This window comes from Mauremys mutica, chromosome 25 (genome assembly GCF_020497125.1).
Source record: "Mauremys mutica isolate MM-2020 ecotype Southern chromosome 25, ASM2049712v1, whole genome shotgun sequence".
Classification (NCBI taxonomy): domain Eukaryota; kingdom Metazoa; phylum Chordata; order Testudines; family Geoemydidae; genus Mauremys; species Mauremys mutica.
Window position 1 is genome coordinate 220,413 of NC_059096.1, and position 21,719 is coordinate 242,131.

Sequence of the window (21,719 nt, forward strand, 5' to 3'; positions counted from 1 at the left end):
GGGCAAGGAGAATCGCCCCTGCAGGGCGCGCAGCTGGCACGCTCCAAGTGACCCGCCTGTGCCCGGCTGCTGGCAGAACCAGCTGATCCCTCCCAGCCCCTCCCATCAGGCTCAGCCCGGCGCTCGTGCGGGCGGAGAAGCGAGGCCCTGCCTGGAGCTGCGGAGCACGCGTGGGGGCTGCAGGGAGCGGCCCAGCTCTGGCCATGTCCGACTGTCAGATCTCGGTGGAGGAGCTGAACGAGCTGCTGGCTAACGGCAGCGGCTGCTACAGCCTGCCCAGCGCGCACAGCAACGAGGTGGCGCCCCGCATCCACGTGGGGAACGCGTGAGTCCGGGGGCGGGAGGCTGCGGCCCAGGCAGTGCCCTCCCGAGCCAGCACAGCTGGGAACGGCTCACGCCGGCCCGATCTGAGAGCGGGGGCCTGGCGGGGGCGGAGGCCGCATAAGCCCAGGGTGTGGGGGAAGCTGGGTTGCTGGTGACCCAGGGAGTCCGGCTCCCAATCCACGATCCGAATATTTGTGTGAGAACTCGGGTGGGGCCAGGGGCCTAGGAGGTCTGTGGGTTCGGGTTATGTGGCCCTGGGACGTTCATGGTAAAGGATCCTGGGAGGGCCTAGGTTGAAGTTAGGGTCGGGTGGGAGAGAGTTCAGAGCTGCAGGGGTGTTTGCTAAAGGGTTCTGGTAGCCCACTGACGCCCCAGAACTGGGGCATGTTAAAATAAAAGCTGTCACAGCTGATTCAAGAGTGGGCTAAAAATGGATGAGAAATCTGGCTCACCAAGCTCAGCCCTGAATGTGACTCTGTCAGCACGACCCTTTACACCCCCTCCCCCCCGCAGCTGTCCTGAGGGTTGCAGTCCAAGTTCTACAGCCCTGTACGCCACAGCAGACACTGCCACAGAAATGGGAGCACATATTCCGGAGAATGTGTTATGTGCCCAGGAGATGTCTGCTCCTCTTCTTTCTTTCTTTTTTAATTCTTCAGCTGCTTGGGGGTAGGTTAGGTTGCCAACAACATTCTCCACCCTGTCTGGCAAAATGCCTGGGGCTGTTCCTGTTCTCAGCTGTAAGGTCTTTACATTCTCTCCACCCAGACTGTGGGTTCTATTCTCTGCTCTGCTTCTGACCTACTGAGAGACCTTGGGAAAGTCACTACATTGCTCTGTGCCTCGGTTTCCCATCTCAACCTTTGTCTTATCTGTTTAGACTTAAGATTTTGGGGGCGTGGACTGTCTCTTGGTAGCAAAAGGTGGGGCTGTAGGTGCTAACATAATACAAATAAAAATAAATCTAGGACCTCCACCTTTATCCTAAACACAAAATAAGCTCTGCCTTTGTCCATAAGAACATAAGAATGGCCATACTGGATCAGACCAATGGTCCATCTAGCCCACTATCCTATATTCTGACAGTGGCTGGTGGCATATGCTCCAGGGGGAATGAACAGAACAGGGCAATTTCAGATGCCCCATCCGCTGTTGTCCATTCCTAGCTTCTAGCAATCAGAGGCTTAGGAGCACCAAGAACATGGGGTTGTGTCCCTGCCCATCGTAGCTAATAACCATTGATGGACATATCCGCCACAAATTTATCTAATTCTTTGTTTAACCTAGGTACACTTTTGGCCTTCACAACATCCCCTGGCTCTCTACTGGTTCTCTAGTACACTTGCCCCATATTCTAGGCAGGATTGACTCTATTTTTACACAAAACAGAAAGAAAGGAATGACCCAGGGAGTCATTCCCATTTTTGTCCATGTGCCCCCGGCCGACCTCAGCGAGGCCAGCCAGGAGCACCCATGACAGCAGCAGACGGTACAAAAGGATTGATAACCATCATCGCCAATTTCCAAATGCAAACGGTGCAAAATGACTGATAACCATCATCTCATCGCCAATTTACAATGGCAGATGGTGCAATAGGGATGGTAATCGTCTCTGCTACCTTGCAAAGGCAAATAAATGCTGCTGTGTAGCACTGCAGTACTGCCTCTGTCAGCAGCATCCAGTACACATACAGTGACAGTGACAAAAGGCAAAACAGGCTCCATGGTTGCCATGCTGTGGCGTCTGCCAGGGCAATCCAGGTGAAAAAGGGCACAAAATGATTGTCTGCCGTTGCTTTCATGGAGGAAGGATTGAGTGACGACATTTACCCAGAATCACCAGCGACACTGTTTTTGCCCCATCATGCATTGGGATCTCAACCCAGAATTCCAATGGGCGGGGGAGACTGCGGGAACTATGGGATAGCTACGGGATAGCTACCCACAGTGCACTGCTCTGGAAATCGACGCTAGCCTCGGTACATGGACGCACACCACTGAATTAATGTGCTTAGTGTGGCCGCGTGCACTCGACTTTATATAATCTGTTTTAAAAAACCGGTTTCTGTAAAATCGGAATAATCCCGTAGTGTAGACATACCCAGAGTGTCACAGCTAAATACAAGATCAAACAGATTGGATAGTCCCTTAGCACATATTCTAGGGGAAGTGACCTGTTAACACCCCTGTAGTCATAGAACAAAAAGGAGGGGGGTTAGTGGGTTACAGATTGTTGAAATAAGCCATATTTCATTAAATAAAGACTCTGGATTTATTGCTTATTTCAACAATCTGCAACCCACTAACCCCCCTTCTTTTTGTCCTTTGACTACAGGGTGCTAATGGACCACTTCACCTTGAATGGTCCTGTAGTCTAGCATAAGTAGTGAGAATATGTGCTGTTTGATCTTGTATTTAGCTGTGACACCCAGAGCCCTTTCCCAGACAGAAGAAGAGCTCTGTGTAGCTCAAAAGCTTATCTCTCTCACCAACAGAAGTCGGTCCAGTAAAAGATACTACCTCATACACCTTGTCTCTTTGGGAAGAGTCTTAAAATGTAAAAATTTTGTTTGCATTTTTAAATCTGTGCTGTATATACACTTGGACCGGTGGATAGTGCAGATCAGAAATTGGGGGTGGGGGGGAAGAGAGACTGAAGATACTTCCCTTTAAATGGGGATTTCATAATTTCCATAGCAACATGTTGTGATATCACAAAGCTAGGATTATGACTTCACTGCAGGTTCAAACAAAAGGTAATGCTTGGTTGAGGATGGTACAAGCCCTTATCCAAACATGTGAATCTTCACAGTAGAATTGGGGATTCTGGGAGTTAGTACAAGCTAATGACATTGCATTTATACAGACATTCTCTTTTTTAATGTCTGCCTTATCATTAAAGTCTCTGTTCAAAATCTATTAAATCATTCAGGAAAGTAACTGTGGAGGACTATGGTATAGCGTGATTTCTGTGTACGTTTTGTATTGCTCTTATGTAGCAGTACAGAATGTCAGAACGGTGTGAATGTGTTGACAAATGAAAACAGTTATTTATTCTGGTTGTGGAACTGAAAGATCAGATCTCCAATTAATTTGATAAAATCTTACCCCAAAGTAACTTTCTGGTCTAGTGTCTATTTAACTTATTAAGTCAACCACAATAGCTCATACAAACTATGTCCTGCTAAAATGTTCTGTTATACAATTGTTCTAATTCTAACAGTTCAGGTTGTGTAGCAAGTCCATATGAAGAAATTTTGAGTCATATCTTACATTACAATAGAACCATTTGAGTCTTCATTTTTACTAAGTAACAAATGTAAAAAAAATCTAGCTAAGTAGTGGTGCACTGACAGTCTGTGTGAATTGAGATGGCATGAATGGTTTGCATCTTGCTTTTGGCCCTCATGTAATTCTTGTCTCCTGTTCCCTCCTGAGCTGTTGTCAAAGGTACTTTGCAAACATTGCAGCAAGATAGTGCTAGACAGCAGTACTGGTGAGTCTCATCTTATGCTGGGGTTACGTTCCGCTGTCAGCGCACAAAGCGAAAATCACATACAGTCATAATTACATTGAGTGTAATGGCGGGCGGAATCACCCGCACTATAGGTACAGTATTTAAATTGTTATTTTTCTCTTTTTTTGTTTTTTTTTGTTTTTGCCTACTGCGCAAAGCTGAATTCGTGCATGTTAAATGCGTGTAAGATGAGACTCACCTGTATGGCAAATGTCTTGCCAAGAAGAATGAAGTGACTTGATTATTTGCTCTGACACTGAAACATCATCTCTGATCTGGATGGATCACTTCCTTTTTGGGATAGAGGGCCTGATTTATCACTGCCCAGTTGGAGCACTTACAAAAATATTTTTTCCTAGAGCAGACACATCCCTGCAGGGTTTCAAACACAGGGAAATCACAAGCCCAGTGACTGGCATGTGAGCAGCTGGATTCTAACAGATGAATGAAAATATCTAAGCTGGATTCAGAATAAACTTTTGATTGAAACCTACTGGACTATTTCACATCGTGGTATCACTGTTTTTTCTTGTGAATGAATCATCCAGAGCTAAAAACGGGAGTGGTGTTAGAATATTCAGGGATCTCACTTAGCTCAGAAATTCAGAAAGGTGAGATTAAATTGGAACATAGACAGTGCAATATGAACAATCCCTCTGTTGAGTGACTTAGTGCCAAAGCACTAAATTTTCCATATAATATGGAGTCTTGCAACCGTACCTGAACCCAGCAAATGTTGAGTTCAGGTCTGATTGAGTCTGAAAACAACCCACCACTCCCTGGCTTGGGTCAAGTAATCTCTGATGACCTTCTTTTGCCTGCCGGGTCTATGCGGTGGCAGCTGCGTGTCCCACTCCTGCGGGCCCCCATCTCTTTGCTGCACTGTGGTGTGAGGGGCTGACGAGTTGCAGTGCCATTCCCTCTGCAGCACACACAGTCCAGTGAGGCGGCAGTGGCCAGTTGGAGGGGTCACACATCTGCGGCTGCACTGACCTTATGGGCATGCGGTGGCCAAAGACAGATTGCAGGCATGTGAGCGGAAAGCCCCCACCAGACTGAGCTCCAAAGAGCAGCGCTAATACAGGTTTGGGGGGAAGTATCGAGCTGGGCTTGGGCTGGGTCTGAAAATGAGATGACTCAACACTCTCGGGCTTGGGTCATGTTTGGGTGGGCTGTGGGTCTAGTTGAGTTCAGGTCGGGCTTTAAAATTAGGCCTGAACAGACCTCGAATATAATAGATGAAGGAAATAATTGATGAAAACACAAAGATAAAACAGCAAAGGATAATAACTAAAAAGCATGTCCAGACAGTCCTGACCATTCAGGCAGGACCAGTTCCTCAAAACAGAGGCTCAAAGCAAAGGGTAAACACTATTCACAGGTCACTGACCAGTACAATTATATATTTTTCAGATAATAATGCAGCAGAATAATTCAAAATACAGCATGAAATCTAAACCAGCTTCTGTGATTATGGAATTTTTCTAGATCATCCTCAATCTATTGAACAAATTTCAACGTTTTCCTCATGTTAACACTGTTTTGAATTGCATCTCCAGGAAGTACGTCACAGAAAATAATTGTTTCTGACTATCTAGTACCAATGAATCATAAATTCCTATCTGAATAGCATTACAAAAGAACAGGGCATGTTTAAGGCTTTCCCAATGCCTGTATTAATGTGTGAGAGCCAGACTTCCTGTATCTTAAGGCTACAGGATATTAATGTGGATGTGATTAGAGCCCTGTGCAGATACAAAATTTGTATCTGCATCCGTCCAAGATCAGCAAACATGGTTCGTGGATGGCTATAAAGCAGATATCTGCAGATTTGCAGGCATCTAGATGTTAGGGGTTTTTTTTACTTGCAGTGAGCTGCAGTCAATAATCTTAATACACAATTCTCAAATGTATCCAAAGCATTTTAAAGAGTAACACACTCAGAGTCAGGCTGGGAGCAGACACTGGGATGTTATGGCATAAAAAAGTAAATGCACAGAACACTCTTCAGCCTATTGGTTTGTGTGTTTGCATTTCCCCCTCATCTGGCCCTGTGCTGACATGGGCCATTTATCTTTTTTTTTTTTCTTCCTTTCCTTTTTTACTGCAGAAATCTGTGTCCTGTGAAAATAGCTGTTCTGTCAAAAAGCAAGCAAATCTTGCATATGTAACAGCATCACTTCTGCCCTGCTGGCAGAGAAACTCTGTTGTATTTCAAACTGTTTTGGAAACCTATAAGCACCTCAAGCCACATCTCCAGAATATATATTTGGTGGTAAGATCTTGCTAAGGAAATCTGAGTCTGGTTCATGGTGCCCATCTGAGTGGGGGAATTTTAGAAAGTACTTGTTCCTTCATGAGGAACTGGAAGTACACTTCAGTTTAGCCTGCATTTGTCGTATGTAGGAAGTGCATGTATTTGGGCCTGTCATCCCACAGCAATAGATAAATGAGTTGCTAATGGCTGCCCACTAATTATAGGGCACTTAATCTTTTGTTGGTGTCTTGCTCACATGATTAAGTTGTTGGTAGAGGTGTTGAAAAGAAAATTGACGTGTTTGAATATCCCAGTAAGAATTGAGTTGTGCTGTCACTGAGGATACTGGTAGGCAGAATGGAGAAATTATTAGTGAATTCTGTCTTGTAGCAAGGCTTGAACTATAACTCTTTATTTGTTGCGCTGGCTGGCTGCATGAGTGATGTTGCATTACAGTCTTACTTATGCATCCGAAGAAGTGAGCTTTAGCTCACGAAAGCTCATGCTAAAATAAATTTGTTAGTCTTTAAGGTGCCACAAGTACTCCTGTTTTTTTAGTCTTACTTAAGACTATTTACCATTAACAGCTGCCATATGTGTCTTTAGGACTGGAATTTTATGGAAGGTTAAAAGTGATCTGTGGTAGGAAGAAAGACACACTCGGGTAACAGCTGTACTAATATTACAGGGGCAGAATGGGGAGAGTTCTATATTCAGAGCAGATAAGATTCCATGAGCTTCTTAGGGGAAAAGCAGCCGATCCTGCTTTCCTTTCCCAGAGACCATCTCCTTGCTCTGTTTCTCAGGAGCCAATGTTTGAGGGTGATACAATGAAACTGAAATGTAAGAAGTGGGATTTTCTGGGACTGTTTGAAAATGGAATTATTTGTTCTACAATAAGCAGAGGCCAAGCTTTGCTCTGTGCTTCCACTAAGTGTACTGGATAAGAACCTTAGGTATAACTCTATGAAACTCATTTACTGTGTAAGGAATAGAGACCAGTCTCTAGTGTTATTGATGACCTAGTCTGTGGTTCCCAGACACAGGAGTTCCTACTGTCCTTAAAGCTCTCTTATTCCTTCAAAACCCAAAGGACTTCCATCAATACAAATGTCAGATATGAGAAGAAAGGACAAGGCATACACTACAGAATGAACGTTTTTCCTTTTGGCCTTGTTTTTATAGCATTTACTGTTCTGTTCCAAGTAGAATTCCCCTGGCATTGAGGCTCATCCCCTGGCACAGCTGTTATCCTGCCAGACAGAAAATTAGCCAACTTTTGTTTGGCTAATAGATGAAAGTCCTTAAAATGATTTGGCGCATTGCCATGATTATTGGGTACACATGGCAGAACATGTAGAAAATTTGCTCATACATGAGGATTTGTCTGCAGTGTGCACTCATACTGAAAAAGGGGAACAGTCACAGGGGAAATGGAGAAGGTTTATATGTTCATTCTCTAACATTTTGTTATGTGGTAACTGTGAGCTAATTTCTGCAGAACCTCCAAGTCCAGAGTGTGGGTTCAGTTTGGATACAATTTACTAATTCAGATTTTATTTATATATTTAGATTTCTAATAAAAAGGCGTCCATCCAAAAGCTGTGGGCACCTTGCCAAAACTTAGAAACCCATCAAAAAATATACAGCACATATGCTTATCTAAAGCTCAACCACTATTAAAATCTCTTGAGTCTGCTAAATGGGGTTGGAGCTCTTGAGAGAAGCAGCTTTCCCATAAGATTTGTGCTTCCAGATCCAGCTGGAAACATGGTGAAAGCTGATTTTTCACCGTAGTTCAGCTCTTCTGGTTCCAATCCTGGAAAAATGAATGTATACAAATGGGGCAGGTGAGTAGGGGAGTTCTCTGAAAGGTTCAGACCCCTGAAAGTTTGGTTTGATTTTGTTTCCAAAAGCAGGTGAAGATTTGGGATGGAGGATGCTGGTGGTTTCTGTTTCCTTTGAACTACTTTGCCTATTCTGAATATAAATTCTAATGCAGAGAGCAGAGCACTGTTGTGATAGATTCATGGTTGCCTGTGTTGCTATGCAGATCGGCTTTTGCCATTTGTACCAACCGGAGTTTTTTTAGGTCATGTGTCTTCATTCCTACATTTAATGCATTGTGATAATCAAGCCTGGAGGGCATGAACACATTTATCATCATGCCCAGGTCTGTACCCGATAGGAGGAGTGCAGTCTTCTGGCCAGTTGCAGATGGAAATGTTTTTTTGTTTTGGGGGTTGTTAGGGGTTTTTTCTGGCCACCATGGGTTTTTTGGTACACCTCTACCCCGATATAACACGAATTCGGATATAACATGGTAAAACAGCGCTTGTGGGGGGTGGGGCTGCACACTTCGGCAGATCAAAGCAAGTTTGATATAACGCGGTTTCACCTATAACGCGGTGAGATTTTTTTGGCTCCCGAGGACAGCGTTATATTGGGGTAAAGGTGTATCTGATAGAATTGAGGAGTCTGAAGGGACCTGTAAGCTGTGGGCCAACTTTTACAATGTATGGACAATGAGGCAAATACTTCATAATTTTTCCTTTTTCTAAAGTTATAGCCTCCCTTTTGCTTGGGTTCATCTTTTGCCAGATGCTGATTTCAGCTGAGACTGAGAGCAGGGAGCTAGCTGTTTAATACTGGCACTGCAGCACGTGTTGTCACACCAGCTCTCAGTAGCTTCATGGATATTGAATAATACGGAGCAAGGATTGAACTTCTTGTGATTCTGTAGGCGAGGTCTTTGGAGGTGGAGGAACAATTACCCAGAACAACCCCCTGAGTTTGTTCAGTCTAAGAGGAAGGACCTAAGCCATTTCAAGGTGTTTTCATTCACCCCTGCATGTTCTTGGAGGTAGGTCGAGGGTATTTGGCAATCAACAGTATCAGATGCCAGAGAGGATGAGTGTGAATGGAATTCCCTTGCCTGTGGGCCATCCACTAGAGCAGGGGTGGGGAACCTTTTTTCTATCACGGGCCATTGACCCACATAAAAAAATCAATCGCAGGCCACATGCAAGTAAAAAGCAACTTAATTTAGGGGTTTTTTTAGAGAGAGAAATATAAAACATTCAACTTACCCACCCGAGGCTTCCCCCCACAGTGGAGCAAGCCAGCACTCGTGGCTCCAGCCCCACACGGGGGTATGAGGGGAGGGCACTGAGACTTGCCGCAGGCCGCATGAAATTAAGCAACAGGGCGGATCCAACCCATGGACCGTAGGTTCCCCACCTTAGCCCTAGAGCAACATGTTCTATCTCTGTACTGTGTCCTGGCCTGAAGCCTGGCAGGGGGATCCAGGATGCTGGCAGCTGGTGCTGTAGGCTGTTTTTAACTGTTTCTCGATTATCTTGTGTAGAAAAAGGCTAAACAAGGAGCAGTGACTTGCAAGGCCTCCTTCATAACATCCATGATGGTTTCTTAGTACTGCTCAGACTTACATATTTTAGAGAGAGTGGTGGATTCCTCTTGTCGCAGAAGGTATTGACAGCCTCTGGGGTCCCAGATATTCTCTACTCACCCTCTGCCAAGGAAGACAGGGTTCAGTCACCGGTGGTGACCATGGTAGCTCGCAGTACATATGTGACTACAGCCTGTGTGAACAGGCTAAAAATATGATAAACTTTTGAGATAAAAATCTGTAGGAGGCTCACTGGTGAGTGCAGTGTTGAGTAACTATCCTATTGGGATCCAAGCCCACTGCTAAAGGACCTCCCCGCAGCCTAAGGGGAGGATCCACAGGACCTGGAAGCCAAGTGTCCAAGCCAGGGGACAGCTAATGAAATAACAGGGACCGGAGTAGCAATATCCTTGAGAACTTGTGGAGGATGGGAAGGGGCAAATCTAGTACCTAGCTATAAAAAAGGAGAATAAGGACAACCCAGGGAATTACAGACCAGTCAGCTTCACTTCGGTATCTGGAAAGGATAATGGAGCAAAGAATCAAACCATCAGTTTGTAAGCACCTAGAAGATAAAAAGGTGATAACAATCAATGTGTTATAAAGAGGAGGGTGATAAATTAATTCTCCTTAACCGCTGAGGACAGGACAAGAAGTAATCTTAAATTGCAGCAAAGAAGATTTAGATTGGACATTAGGAAAAACTTTCTAACTTGAGTAGTTAAGCACTGGAACAAATTACCAAGGGAGGTTGTCTAACCTGTTCTTAAAAATTTTCAATGATGGAGATTCCACAAACACCTCTCGGGAATGGTCTAGGTAATACCGAGTCCTGCCTCAGTGCAGGGGACTGCACTAGATGATCCATTCAGTCCTACATTTCTGTAATTCTGTGGGCAGCAGGGGGCTTTGTTATAGATTCTGAGGGCACTTGAAAATACTGAGTGTTTGGCCTCTTTTTATGTGATTTGCTAAGCCCCAATTGTTTTCTTGATACTTCTTACTTTCCAGGTTCATAGCCAAGAATATCATGAGGTTGCAGCGCCTGGGCATAACCCACATCCTGAATGCAGCAGAGGGAAAATCCTTCATGCATGTGAACACTAATGCAGAGTTCTACGAAGGCACAGGCATCACCTACCATGGCATTAAAGCTAATGACACCCAAGAATTTAACCTCAGTCGCTATTTTGAGGAGGCAGCTGACTTTATTGACAGTGCGCTGTCCCAGAAAGATGGTAAGGCATCTCCAAGAGTTTCTCTGCCCTGTTTTCTAGCCAGTATGTGAATTTACTGGCCATTTGTTTCATGGTTTGAAATATTCCTTTTTTCTTTCCTCAGTTTTTCAGTGGAACAGAAACCAAAGCATTCAGATCAGGACTTAGACTTCTTGGTGAGGAGTTTAGGGCACTTGAATATACAATGTAGAATTTGCTGTCTGTGAACAGAGCCCCTCAATGTATGAAACAATGGAAAACTGCCATAGCAGTGGGTAATTTGGGGAGAGTAAAACAGCTGGTGCATCTTAGCAATGAAAGTGTCAAGGAAAAATCATATTGGAAATGCTATGCTAGGAAGAGAGGCTTTAATATTTCCTGAACATATTAGTGGATCAGAATGGAAAATCTGGAAAGTAACGCAGGACCCAAACACTAATTCAAGACAGTAAAAATCATAAATCAGAGTCAGGAAGGACATTGTAAAATGCAACACTCAGCTTGCAACACAAGCTAATATTAGAGATGCAGATTAAATGCAAATAACACATGCAAGAGTGGATAATTTCTTAGCATAGGGTAGAGGTAGTCAATAGGTGGACTGCAGGCCAAATCTGCACCACAAGATGCTTTGGAACAGACCACAAAATCTTTTTATTTACTTGTTATCGTTATTGTTGTTGTTTTTATATTAATTTCTCTGGAGTCTGGACATTGAGTATACCTTGACCAAGAAATTTGGATCTTGACAAAAAATAATTGATTACCCCTGTCATAGGGCACCTATGTATTTTTGAAAATCCCACTAGGCATCTAAATATCTTTAAATACCTGGCCCCTATTGTTTGTGAGTATCTAAACCCCACTCTCTCAGTGGTTAGGATTAGGATTTGTCTGTTTGTCAGAGGGTGGACATGGATGGCAGGAGAGAGATCACTTGATCATTACCTGTTCCGTTCACTCCCTCTGGAACACCTGACATTGGCCACTGTCGGTAGACAGGATACTGGGCTGTATGGACCTTTGATCTGACCCAGTATGGCTGTTCTTATGTTAGGAGCTCACTTAGCAGGGGTAGAGGGTATATTATATTTTATATGATTGTGAAGGAAGTCTCCCTTTTTTAAAAGAGTATTTTATTATTGCATCATAAGCCCCCGTGCATTTGAGCATGGCTTTTTCTTTATTCAATATCCTGACAGTGGGCATAAGTTTTCACACTCTCTTGAAACAAATGCAGCTAAAATCAGTTAAATTATGATCCATAGGTTTCATCCATCAGTCCATTCTGAGCAGCTGTTTCCTCTGTCAACAGCTCTATTTGCACAAGGCTCAGAGGGAATATCCTTGGGGTTTTTTACCCCTCCATGTGGCAGCTACAGCAGTTGCCTACATTGAATAGTGATATTAGGAAGGTATTCCATTTATTTTGCTGACTTTTTTGCAATAAAAGTTGTTTTTTGAAAAAATCTAATTCTGCTGTGTTCAATGCTTTTTATTTAATCTCTTTTTCCCCGGCAAATTCTATTCTGTTTCCCTCAGCTGGAAATGAGGAGTCATACCAGTATTTTCCCAATTGGGTCCTTTCTCACAGATTAATTAACAGTTTTCTACATTGAACATCATTTTCTGTCTGCACCCCATTCACCAAAACAGGCAAACCTTTTAGGATTTGATTAATTCTTCCTCTGTTGTTTACTTGGTCATCTTTAGATGTAGCATGAATGCTCAGAAAGTAGGACAGCAGATAAGGACCAAAAACTCCAGCTCGAAGGCAGCAGGTTTTATGTGTGTCAGGAAACCACTGACATTTTCAGATGTTTTAACACAACTGACTCGGTGCTGCTTCTTTCTCCTCTGGGGTCTCCTTCATATGTAACTGAGGTGGAAACGATAGCAGGGGAGTCTGAAGAGGTTACACGACAGGCAGAAATCATAGGGAATTCAAGGTTTGGTTTTTTTCAAGGCCCCCATTTTAACAGTAATAAAAACCCAACAATGACCCAGTCGGCTCCTAGTGAACCGTGCAAGGAAAGTGAGTTCGTAACTAAGGAGGAGGAGGGAGGGTAGCTGTCTTGACTGTACGTGCCCTTAGAATGCCCTGCTCATTGCTTTACTCATCATGGGGCCAGATGTGACGTGAGATGTATCAGCTTACTCTTTTATGGGCTAAATTTGGAGAATGGCATGTAGGATTTGGTGTAAATCACACAGTCCAAGATTCTGTAATATACACATAACGGGGGTGGTACAGCAGAAGGTATAAATTACACCAATTGAGACGGCCTCTAGACAGACGTGAATTTGGGCCATCTGTACAATTTCCTTATCAGGAGAAGATTATAGACTTTACCAAGGCCGCAGTGCTTGTACAGAGGGCAGGGTTAATCTACTCCAGAGTTGAATGTTACAGCCCTTCGTATGAGTGAAATTGTAAGTTTGTTCAGTGCTTTGAAGGTATAAAGCAAGTTGAGTGCTGAGTAATCCAAAAGACTCTGCAGAAGGTATTGTAGTAGCTCCAGTGTTTCTGAACAAGTAGAAATGGTAACTGGGAATTGGTGTAGCAGCTCCTCTGATTAAACATTTCTTTGGGACTCTATTAAAGAGAGAGGGAAAGGGTGACAATTTCCCATGCTGGTTCCAAACACTGTCACTGGTCAGAGTATCAGAACAGTAGATAAAAGCTGTCTCTGGTTTGAATAAACCGACTGCTGCTTGGGTAAAAGAAACAACGCCTGAGTCATGAGATTTTTAGTTCTGAGAACTCTGACTTCAGATGGATTATCTGATTATGGTATGTGCCCCCTGGAATTTCTGCTGCACCAAATTATCTTAAACATTTTCAAATGGAAGTTCTGGTATAATATTAGATACCTTGCTGTTCCACAGAGTCCCAGGAAGACTTGCTGCAAAGCAAAGCTTGTAACATGGGCCTCCTCTGTACTGAAATCTTAGACGTCCAGAGTGCAGTAGTTCAGCTTGTGCTTCTCGTCAGCTCATTATTTCTACTTACCTTATATTTCTTCACATGCTCCCAATGACTTTCTCAGCCCACATCTGAACAGCTGAAAAGTCTTTTGCAGAGGGGGAGAGAGAACTCTTTCTAGGATGTCCAGGGGGATCTGCCTTTGGCATATTTTTCTTTTTTTGGGAGGGGGTTAGGGGATTGGCAACCTACAGTTTGGGCAATCTGATGAATTCCAAAAGCAAGAACTTACCTCTTCCTAGTAGTGTTGTGAGCCAGGGAAACAGGCCTGCCCTGGGAAGGAGAGTTTAGGAGGTCCAGGCAGTTGGGGTGAACTGTAGTAGAGGCACGGAAGTCCTGCTACACCTGCTCAATTTGGATGGTGCTCACAGAAATGTGGATAATAGTGACAAAATTACTCTGAATTTTCAGTGATTTGTCAGTGCCCTTGTTAATTCCGATAGGGCTCCTTAAGTCTCAGGTGCTGTTATGCCACTTCTGACCTGCCTGTCTAGTTATTATGCAAAAGGTAATAGACTTTTAGCTAGGCTAAAGGTCCATTCCAGTTATTAAATAAATCCATTGTTAAAATTATTTGTATTGTATGGTAGTGCCAGGAGTTCATTGGCTTCACTCCCCTTCCTTTTTCAGAAAGGTCACCAGCCTCTCCTTCATTCCTGTAGTGATAGTGATAACTTTTCTCCAATACTGCAATGATGAGCAAAGATGGAAAGGGAAGTGGCACCAAGTTCCATTAATAAATATTATAGACATAAAGGAGAGTGGTTGGGAGATCAGCCATTAAATTAACACAAAGGTTGTAATGCTGATGTTCCTAAAAAATTCTCTCAAGGATCTCAATAGCCCAAGGCAAATATGCTAAGAGCCTTTTCTCTGCTGCAGTTCACAGTAAACTGGCGTTCATGAGAGAAATGACTCCTCTGTCCTCTTGCCTCTACAGTGGGTTTGTTGGGGTCAGCATCTCCCCTGTGTTTAGGGAGAGGTTCTGTCTTTGGAAACATGGGCCAGTGAGTAGTCACATGACAGCAAACCAGCTTGGGCCAGATTTCAAACAGGGAGAATGGTGGTGATATTTTATTTCATTTCTTATTGGTTATTTATCTACAGCTCATTCACCACAAACAGCTGGAGTAATAGCATTCAGAATCCTGTATCAGTCAGCTGGCCGCATTCTGTTTGCTCTTGGTGCAGGTATGTTTTCTAACTGGGTTCTGCTGGCTATTGGTGCTGCATTGTCAGCACTTTCATTTGTATCCTGTATGCTGAATGAGCAGCTTCTCTAAAACGAGAGCGCTTACATGCTAATGTGACTTCAGAAGCAGAGACCTGGCAGTAGCAGAGGAAGGTGTAACTGAGGTAGAGACATAGGAAGTGCTAGGATTACAGCGTAAAGGATGTGTATCTTGCTTTGTGAAATGTGTTGTATCCAAACAACAACCAAGTGTCTGTTTATCCCATGCATATGAAGTCTTGCATACTTTTAATTCTGTGGTTTTAATTTCTCTACCACATTGGTCCTTCTGCAGAAAATGAAGTTAGGGAGTCCTGCAGGCTGCTAACCTTATTCTAGACCGAAAGATTGCAGGAGCTTAGCAAATGGAAGGAGTCCAATTCTTCTCTCTTTGGAAACAAATATGATATTTTCTGCTTTAATTTGTACAGGTGTTTGTTATGTGTAATTGTTTTGCAGTTTGCTGGATGATGGCATGGCTGCTTATAGAGACACAGTATCTGTCTTCTAGCTGAGCCATTCAAAATTCAGTCATTGGGCTGCTGAAGGACCAGCGTTACTCTGTTCATTCATCCTTCCATCAAAGGTGTTTCTGTAGCGCTTCCCACGATAGTCTCAGTTATAATCTGTTGTTTTCTGTATGTTCTCTCTGTACAGGCCGGGTGTTTGTGCACTGCCGGGAAGGCTACAGTCGCTCCCCAACACTGGTCATTGCTTATCTCATGCTTCGCCAGAACATGGATGTCAAGTCTGCAGTGAGCGCCGTCCGGCAGAAGCGGGAGATTGGGCCCAATGATGGCTTCCTGAAGCAGCTCTGCCAACTCAATGAGAGATTAGTGAAGGAGGGCAAACTGAAGCCCTAAACCGAGGAGATGAGTTTTCTCAGAGGGGCTCTCCCGACTGTCCAAGGGTGCACGTGAAGTGCTTTAGATACCCAAACTTCAACTGCTAGGCTAGGTCATGCGATGTGAGGGAGGCAGAGTCCCTTCTTGTCTAGTGAAAGTATCTTCCACATGTCTGGGTCTGCCCTTTAAAATAGCACAAATCTCCATCACTCCTAGGAGTTGTTGCACTAAAGAAAGCTCTTTAGAGGGATAATTCCAACAACCTATCAGCTGTCATCACGTGTTTGTTTCAGAGCCCACTGGAGGGCCCATGACGTACGTGCTTCGCATTGACTTTGGATGTCATTTATTTAAGCTTCATGTTCTTGAATCCCACCAGTGCAACTCAGCCGCATGGGTGCCCAAGAGCAGAAACGCACCTCCCTTCACTTGCTTTTAATTGAAGTACTGGATTTTTAAAAGTGTATCTCACAAACTCACAGGTGCCTAAAGTCTGAGTATAGGAGCTTGCAAAGATAGAGAAGTATATATGCAAATACACAGATGCACTCACCCCTATTAGTGTGTATAGCTTTGTGTGTGGTATGGATATATACAATACAGTAGACATACAGGGCTTGAGTGTGGCAGTAAAGCCATCCAGAGTCTGATGTTAACACAAGTACCCTTGTAAATAGAGTTTGTATATCTGTTGTTTGTGTTTATTATTAAGTAGAAACAAAAATGCTGTATTTTTTTCATCTTAAAATGTAGAGGGAAAAGTAAAATATAGAGAGCCAGTATCAAAGGAAAGAATCGAATGTGAGGAGCAGAGAATGGGAGTGCTCAGGTATGTTGATACTTGGAGTGGTATAAGAACCTGAACAGAAGACACACACAATGTGAACTTGCTGCTCATGAGGGATTTTAGTGAATTTCAGGTTCTTTTTTCTTTAGCCTCATTATTATTTATATTGACCCTGGAAAGCTTGAACCTGAACTCTTTCTCCTCACTGAAATATTTTCCCTTCAAGAAGCACACACTCTAATTGCAGTTGTAAGGGACAGCACATTCTGGCTTGAAGTAGGATTGCACTGTTTGTGTTTAAAGAGAAATGAGCCTGTTGCCCATCACATGGGCATGGCAAACATTTACTTCCAAGTGGTTGATATCTTGGCCTCTCTTAGACGCTGCCCCATTGAGTCACTGCAGTGTCTGGAGTGTGAGCTGCTTCGTTTACAGTGTGTCTGTTGGCTGAGTGTGCAAACATAACTTTAAAGGCTTGCAAAGTGCTGTACATTACTCAGGGCCTCACTGGTGCACCCCCAGAATTGTTGGTAATGCCATCAGAACCCTGCATATACTTGTTCAGTTTTTCTGTGTGATTTTATGTATTTAAAGGATAACATTTGAACAAGAAAAGCTCTTATATTATTGATGCACACAGTGCCCAGCACTAGGTTGTTCTTTTTGTGTGTTCGATTTTTTTAACCGTGTCTCATTTCCTGATCTATTTTTATTTTAATATTTCGTACACTTAGTTTGGTTTCAAGAAAGATGTGGGTTGGGTCACTTGCCCTATGACTCCATATGTGACTTCTCTAGTCAAAAACGGCTTGCTTCGGTTTCTTTGCATAGGATAGGGATAGCCAAACAAATAGTCCAGCTAGCCCCCTACCCTGTCTTTGTCAGCGGCTAGTACCAGATGCTTCCACAGAAAAATGCCCTCATAATGGATAATTATGGAAGAATCAGCACATGGAATTCAGTACATACTTACTATCTACTGAATCCTGTGCATTTAGTGATTGGCATTTGTCCTGAAGCAGGAGCGTTTACATCCTTTATAGAATTTTATCATATCTAATGCATTTGGGGATACTTTTCACTATCAGTATAAATGTCTGATTTTTAAAAAACCTTGACTTTCATATATTGTAGTAGTGAGTTTCACAGGTTAATTATGTTTGTGTAAAAGTCTTTCCTGTTGATCAGATTTTTAAATCTATTGCTTTTTAATTTCCTTGGTTGCCCATTTTTCTGGTATTATGAAAGATGGTGAAAAGGAGCACCTGCCTTATCTTTTCTACATTACTCATTCTCCATTTTGCATACTACAATCTTGTTTACAGATAAAGCTGTTTTTCTATTTCTATTGATGAAATAGAGCTTTTATCTCTTTACCTACATCACTGTATTGCAAATATGAATCCACATAATATAGACAATATGTACACACACACCCACTCTCTTTGGCTTTGATTTGGCATTTAGAAGGTAGGGCTCCAACCCAATGAGTGATCTAAAAATAATTTTATTATTAGGCATTAGATTTTTTTACTCCACAGATGCTCCTAGATTAATCTGTTTAGTTAGTGGGAGTGTGATCAGAAACATCCAGGAAGGATCTCAGTGTTTTTTGTTGGAATAGTAGAGTCCATCTGCTTTGTGGTGATGATAGGATTTGCACAGCTCTGTATTGTCTTCATGAGCCATCTAAAAGCAGGTGGAAAGATTGCTGCTCCCTGTTGGCATATGACTAAAATGAACTGGAAATCAAGACAGATAAGAAAAATATGGAGATATTTTTCATCTGTTTATAGGACCTTTTCAGAGTTCATTTGCAATGATGTAACGTCACTAACTTCAGTGGCATAACATCTGATTTACCCCAGTGTAAATGAGGTCAGAACCAGGTCTTCAGTGTTCAAACCTGGCAGATCTGGTGTCTTTTGAGGATGAATAACAGATGCCTGTGGGAAAGGAATTAACCCAAAAGCAAGCTCTGAAACATTATATCCTAGAGTGAGTTACTGAGTAGTTTGACTCATACATGAAACTGATTCCTTGTTTCTTATCCATTCTCTTTGTTCTGCTCTTAGTCTTGAAAAGTACAGTTAGATTATAACTTGTGATGTCACATGTGCTCCTCCAGTCTTTCATCTGTTCTTTCAGTTAAGTCCTTTAATGTTGCACAGTATTCTGCAGATTGCAGCTGTCAGAGAAGAGCTCTTAGTTCTAAATTTAATTCCATAATCATGTTATGCTTCTTAGTGCATCTCTTTGACTGTAGGTGCCAGATCTTATTAAAAGGAAAAAAGTAGAGATTTCTTCCATCATAATATGAAATTGACAAAGTACCAAAAAATACTGTGCCTTTTTACTGAAACTGGAGTGGAGCTGCCCACTGCTGCTGTGTGTTCTTTACTGGCGTGACTATTGAGAAATATATTTTTAAGCACAGAAGAATAGGTAAGTAGGAACATGGTGCAGGACTAGTGATTAAACTGTTTTAGCTGTAACCAAGAATGCCTCTTCTGGATTTGTTGATAAAAATTTTATCTATAAATAACAGCACTTTGCTTTTTGTCAGAGTAAATACAGTTAGAGCTTTGGAGAAGAGAGGATGTCTCTTCAGGATACAAACCTGTCACAGAGGAAGTAAATCTACCATGCCAGACCCAATATAACAAGAACAAAAGCAGTTGGTTTTTGCTTTGCAGGAATGTTTTGGGTTTGTTTGATTGTTTACTAAAAAAGCAACTCCAGTAGGTAATGAGTCCTCTAAAATATCATTGTTGTTTGCAAACACTGTTCTCATGCTTCAGACTGAACCAAAATGTCCCAGAATTTCACTACTACAGGGGCAGGGTTTATAATTTAGAGAAGAGGATGATGTGTGGGACTTTGCTTTAATATTCACAAACCTTTTTGTACTTTTTTATCGTCATCATCTTTTGGCCATGCAACTAAGACACAGCTGTTTACAACAGAACTGCAACAGTTCTGCCTGTCACACTACAGCAACTCATAGTACAGCCAGAAATTAGTTCATGAATGGGTGCCGTTGCAGCTGGGTACTGTGAACAAGTGGTTTCCTGTAAATGGCAAACATTTTGCAAAACTAGTTCAGAGTTTGAGAGGTAGGCTGTAAATGCAGGACTAGTAGCCAGTAACTACTGTGTTCCAATTCCATTTTGACTCATTGTATGATACTGGGCGGGTCACCTTTCTCCTACAAAATGGAAACAATACTTACCTACCTCACAGGGATGTTGAGGGTTAATTAATGGTTAGAAAGTGCTTTGAAGATAAAAAACACTATATAAATGCTGAGTATTGTGCAATCTTTGACTTGAAAATCTTCTGTCACACGTATGTTTCGTCCAACAAGAAGGAACCATTGCAATAGATGTGAGTGTGGCAATGCTTTATAGTCATTTAAATATTTACAATGAACTCTCTCTTGGTCAGGGCCAATTAAAATCCCTGATGCAGGAGTGAGTACAAACAGCAGGAATTTTACTTTCTCCAGTTTTATTAAAATGAGTTTTACTAGTTTGACTGTGCTAAAATAATTTTGTTCATGCATCCATGTCATGGGCTCTGCCAATGTGTAAAACTGAAAATAGAACAGACCTGGGTGGTAACTTCCATGCATTTATTATTGGAAATTGGTAACCTCGTGGTTCTGTGATAGCCCAACTGTAAACATAAATGGGCAGCTTTTGCCATACAGTGTTTTCTATTGGAATTTGGAATTTAAATGTAACGTTGAAGCTGTTAGTACAACCCACAAACTTTAAAAAGAAATCCAGATTTATACCTATAGATCTACGTATATGGCACTGATCTATACAAACACAACCTGCACTGGCTTTCTGTTAAAAATCTCAGCTCTTTGTTTCCATCCACTGGGATTAGCAATTGTACAGGTTTGTCAATGAGCCATTCATATCTCCGTTGATGTACACTTTAAGGCTCCTGTACTACTGGAGTTGGAAAAAAGGGTTACAGCCAAAGAGCTTTCTGTACAGGGTACTAGAGAGGAAAATGTACAGGGCACAAAGTTATATACCGAGCAGGTTCTTTTCCTTTATCTTGGTTGGAAGGTTGGAGCTCCTGGTGTTCAGTAAGAGGAGTTTTATTCCATTATGTGGAGATCACTCCAATTAGAAAAATCAAATGTACAATGCTCATGTTTTGTGATGTGACAAAATAAATTACCAGAGTTAAATTGTTTGTTCTGTACAGTTTGTTGTGGTGTTTTGCAAAAAAACAAACAAAAAAAATGTTTTAGCAATGTGCAATAAAGTATATATGGTGCAGTTGGCATGATGAACGTTGAGGTGTAATCTGCATGGAGTTGCAGCAGTTCTCAAGGGGAATGTCGCAGATGGCCATAATTACAGCAAATGAGAGGAGCTGCCTCACACCTGAAGAGAGATTCTCAATAGAATATGGCTTCTATGGACATTAAGGGAACACTCAAACAATTTGCACAGTTACCTGGGTTCTATGTACATACAATCTGGGTTCAGTCCCCACAAGTTACTTGTTACTCATGGGCACATTCTGTACAAATGCAGAAGGGCAGAAAAGGGGAGGATTTGTCCTAAACACAAAATTTTATTAATAAAAAAATAGATCATTTTGGAGATACTGGAGCAGCCCTGATTTGACAGTTATCTGTTAAAGCTCCCTCTACTTCCCCTTGTTGCAGTCTGGGCAGAAATGTTCTCTCCAGGAATCAACTGTTTGAAAATAGGACTTTTAAAAATTTCATTACAAGCCTCCCACCTTGCTGAAAAGCCACAGCCTTTGGGACTGAGCTTAGTGTGTCCTGCTAGTGTCTCAAATTATGCCAATTGCTATAAGATGGCAGCAGCTGTCAAGTGCAATTAAATGTTTGAAAGTGAATTACCCAAATCCATCTCAATTGTAGCTTACATTTTCAAAACACGGAACAATATTCTACTTTATTAAACACAGCCAGTGTTTAGGCCCTGCTAAGATGTTTATAATTTCATGAAAAGGGGACTCCCTCTATCTGCCCCCTTTTCTGTGGTGAGCCAGTCCTTTTCTTCCATCTCCGATGCTGGCCACAGATAATGCTTTCCAAGTAGTTCTTGTTACATTATGTGCTGTAACTACCACTTAAAAAGAATCAAAG

The 21,719-nt window shown here is 42.4% G+C and overlaps 1 protein-coding gene across 2 annotated transcripts; it reads left to right on the forward strand.

Moving 5' to 3' along the window:
- The first annotated feature begins 96 nt into the window (after window positions 1-96).
- DUSP3 (dual specificity phosphatase 3) lies at window positions 97-20,817 on the forward strand. 2 transcript variants are annotated; one of them, XM_044999296.1, is made up of 4 exons: window positions 97-325; window positions 8,842-8,961; window positions 10,519-10,745; window positions 15,599-20,817. In XM_044999296.1, exons 1-4 carry the CDS (start codon window positions 204-206, stop codon window positions 15,802-15,804), a joined length of 675 nt encoding a protein of 224 aa, XP_044855231.1. In that variant the 5' UTR covers window positions 97-203; the 3' UTR covers window positions 15,805-20,817. The 2 variants fall into 2 exon arrangements, with proteins under 2 accessions (XP_044855231.1, XP_044855232.1); XM_044999297.1 differs by lacking the exon at window positions 8,842-8,961 and having other exon boundaries at window positions 15,599-20,816.
- Window positions 20,818-21,719: the final 902 nt, after the last annotated feature.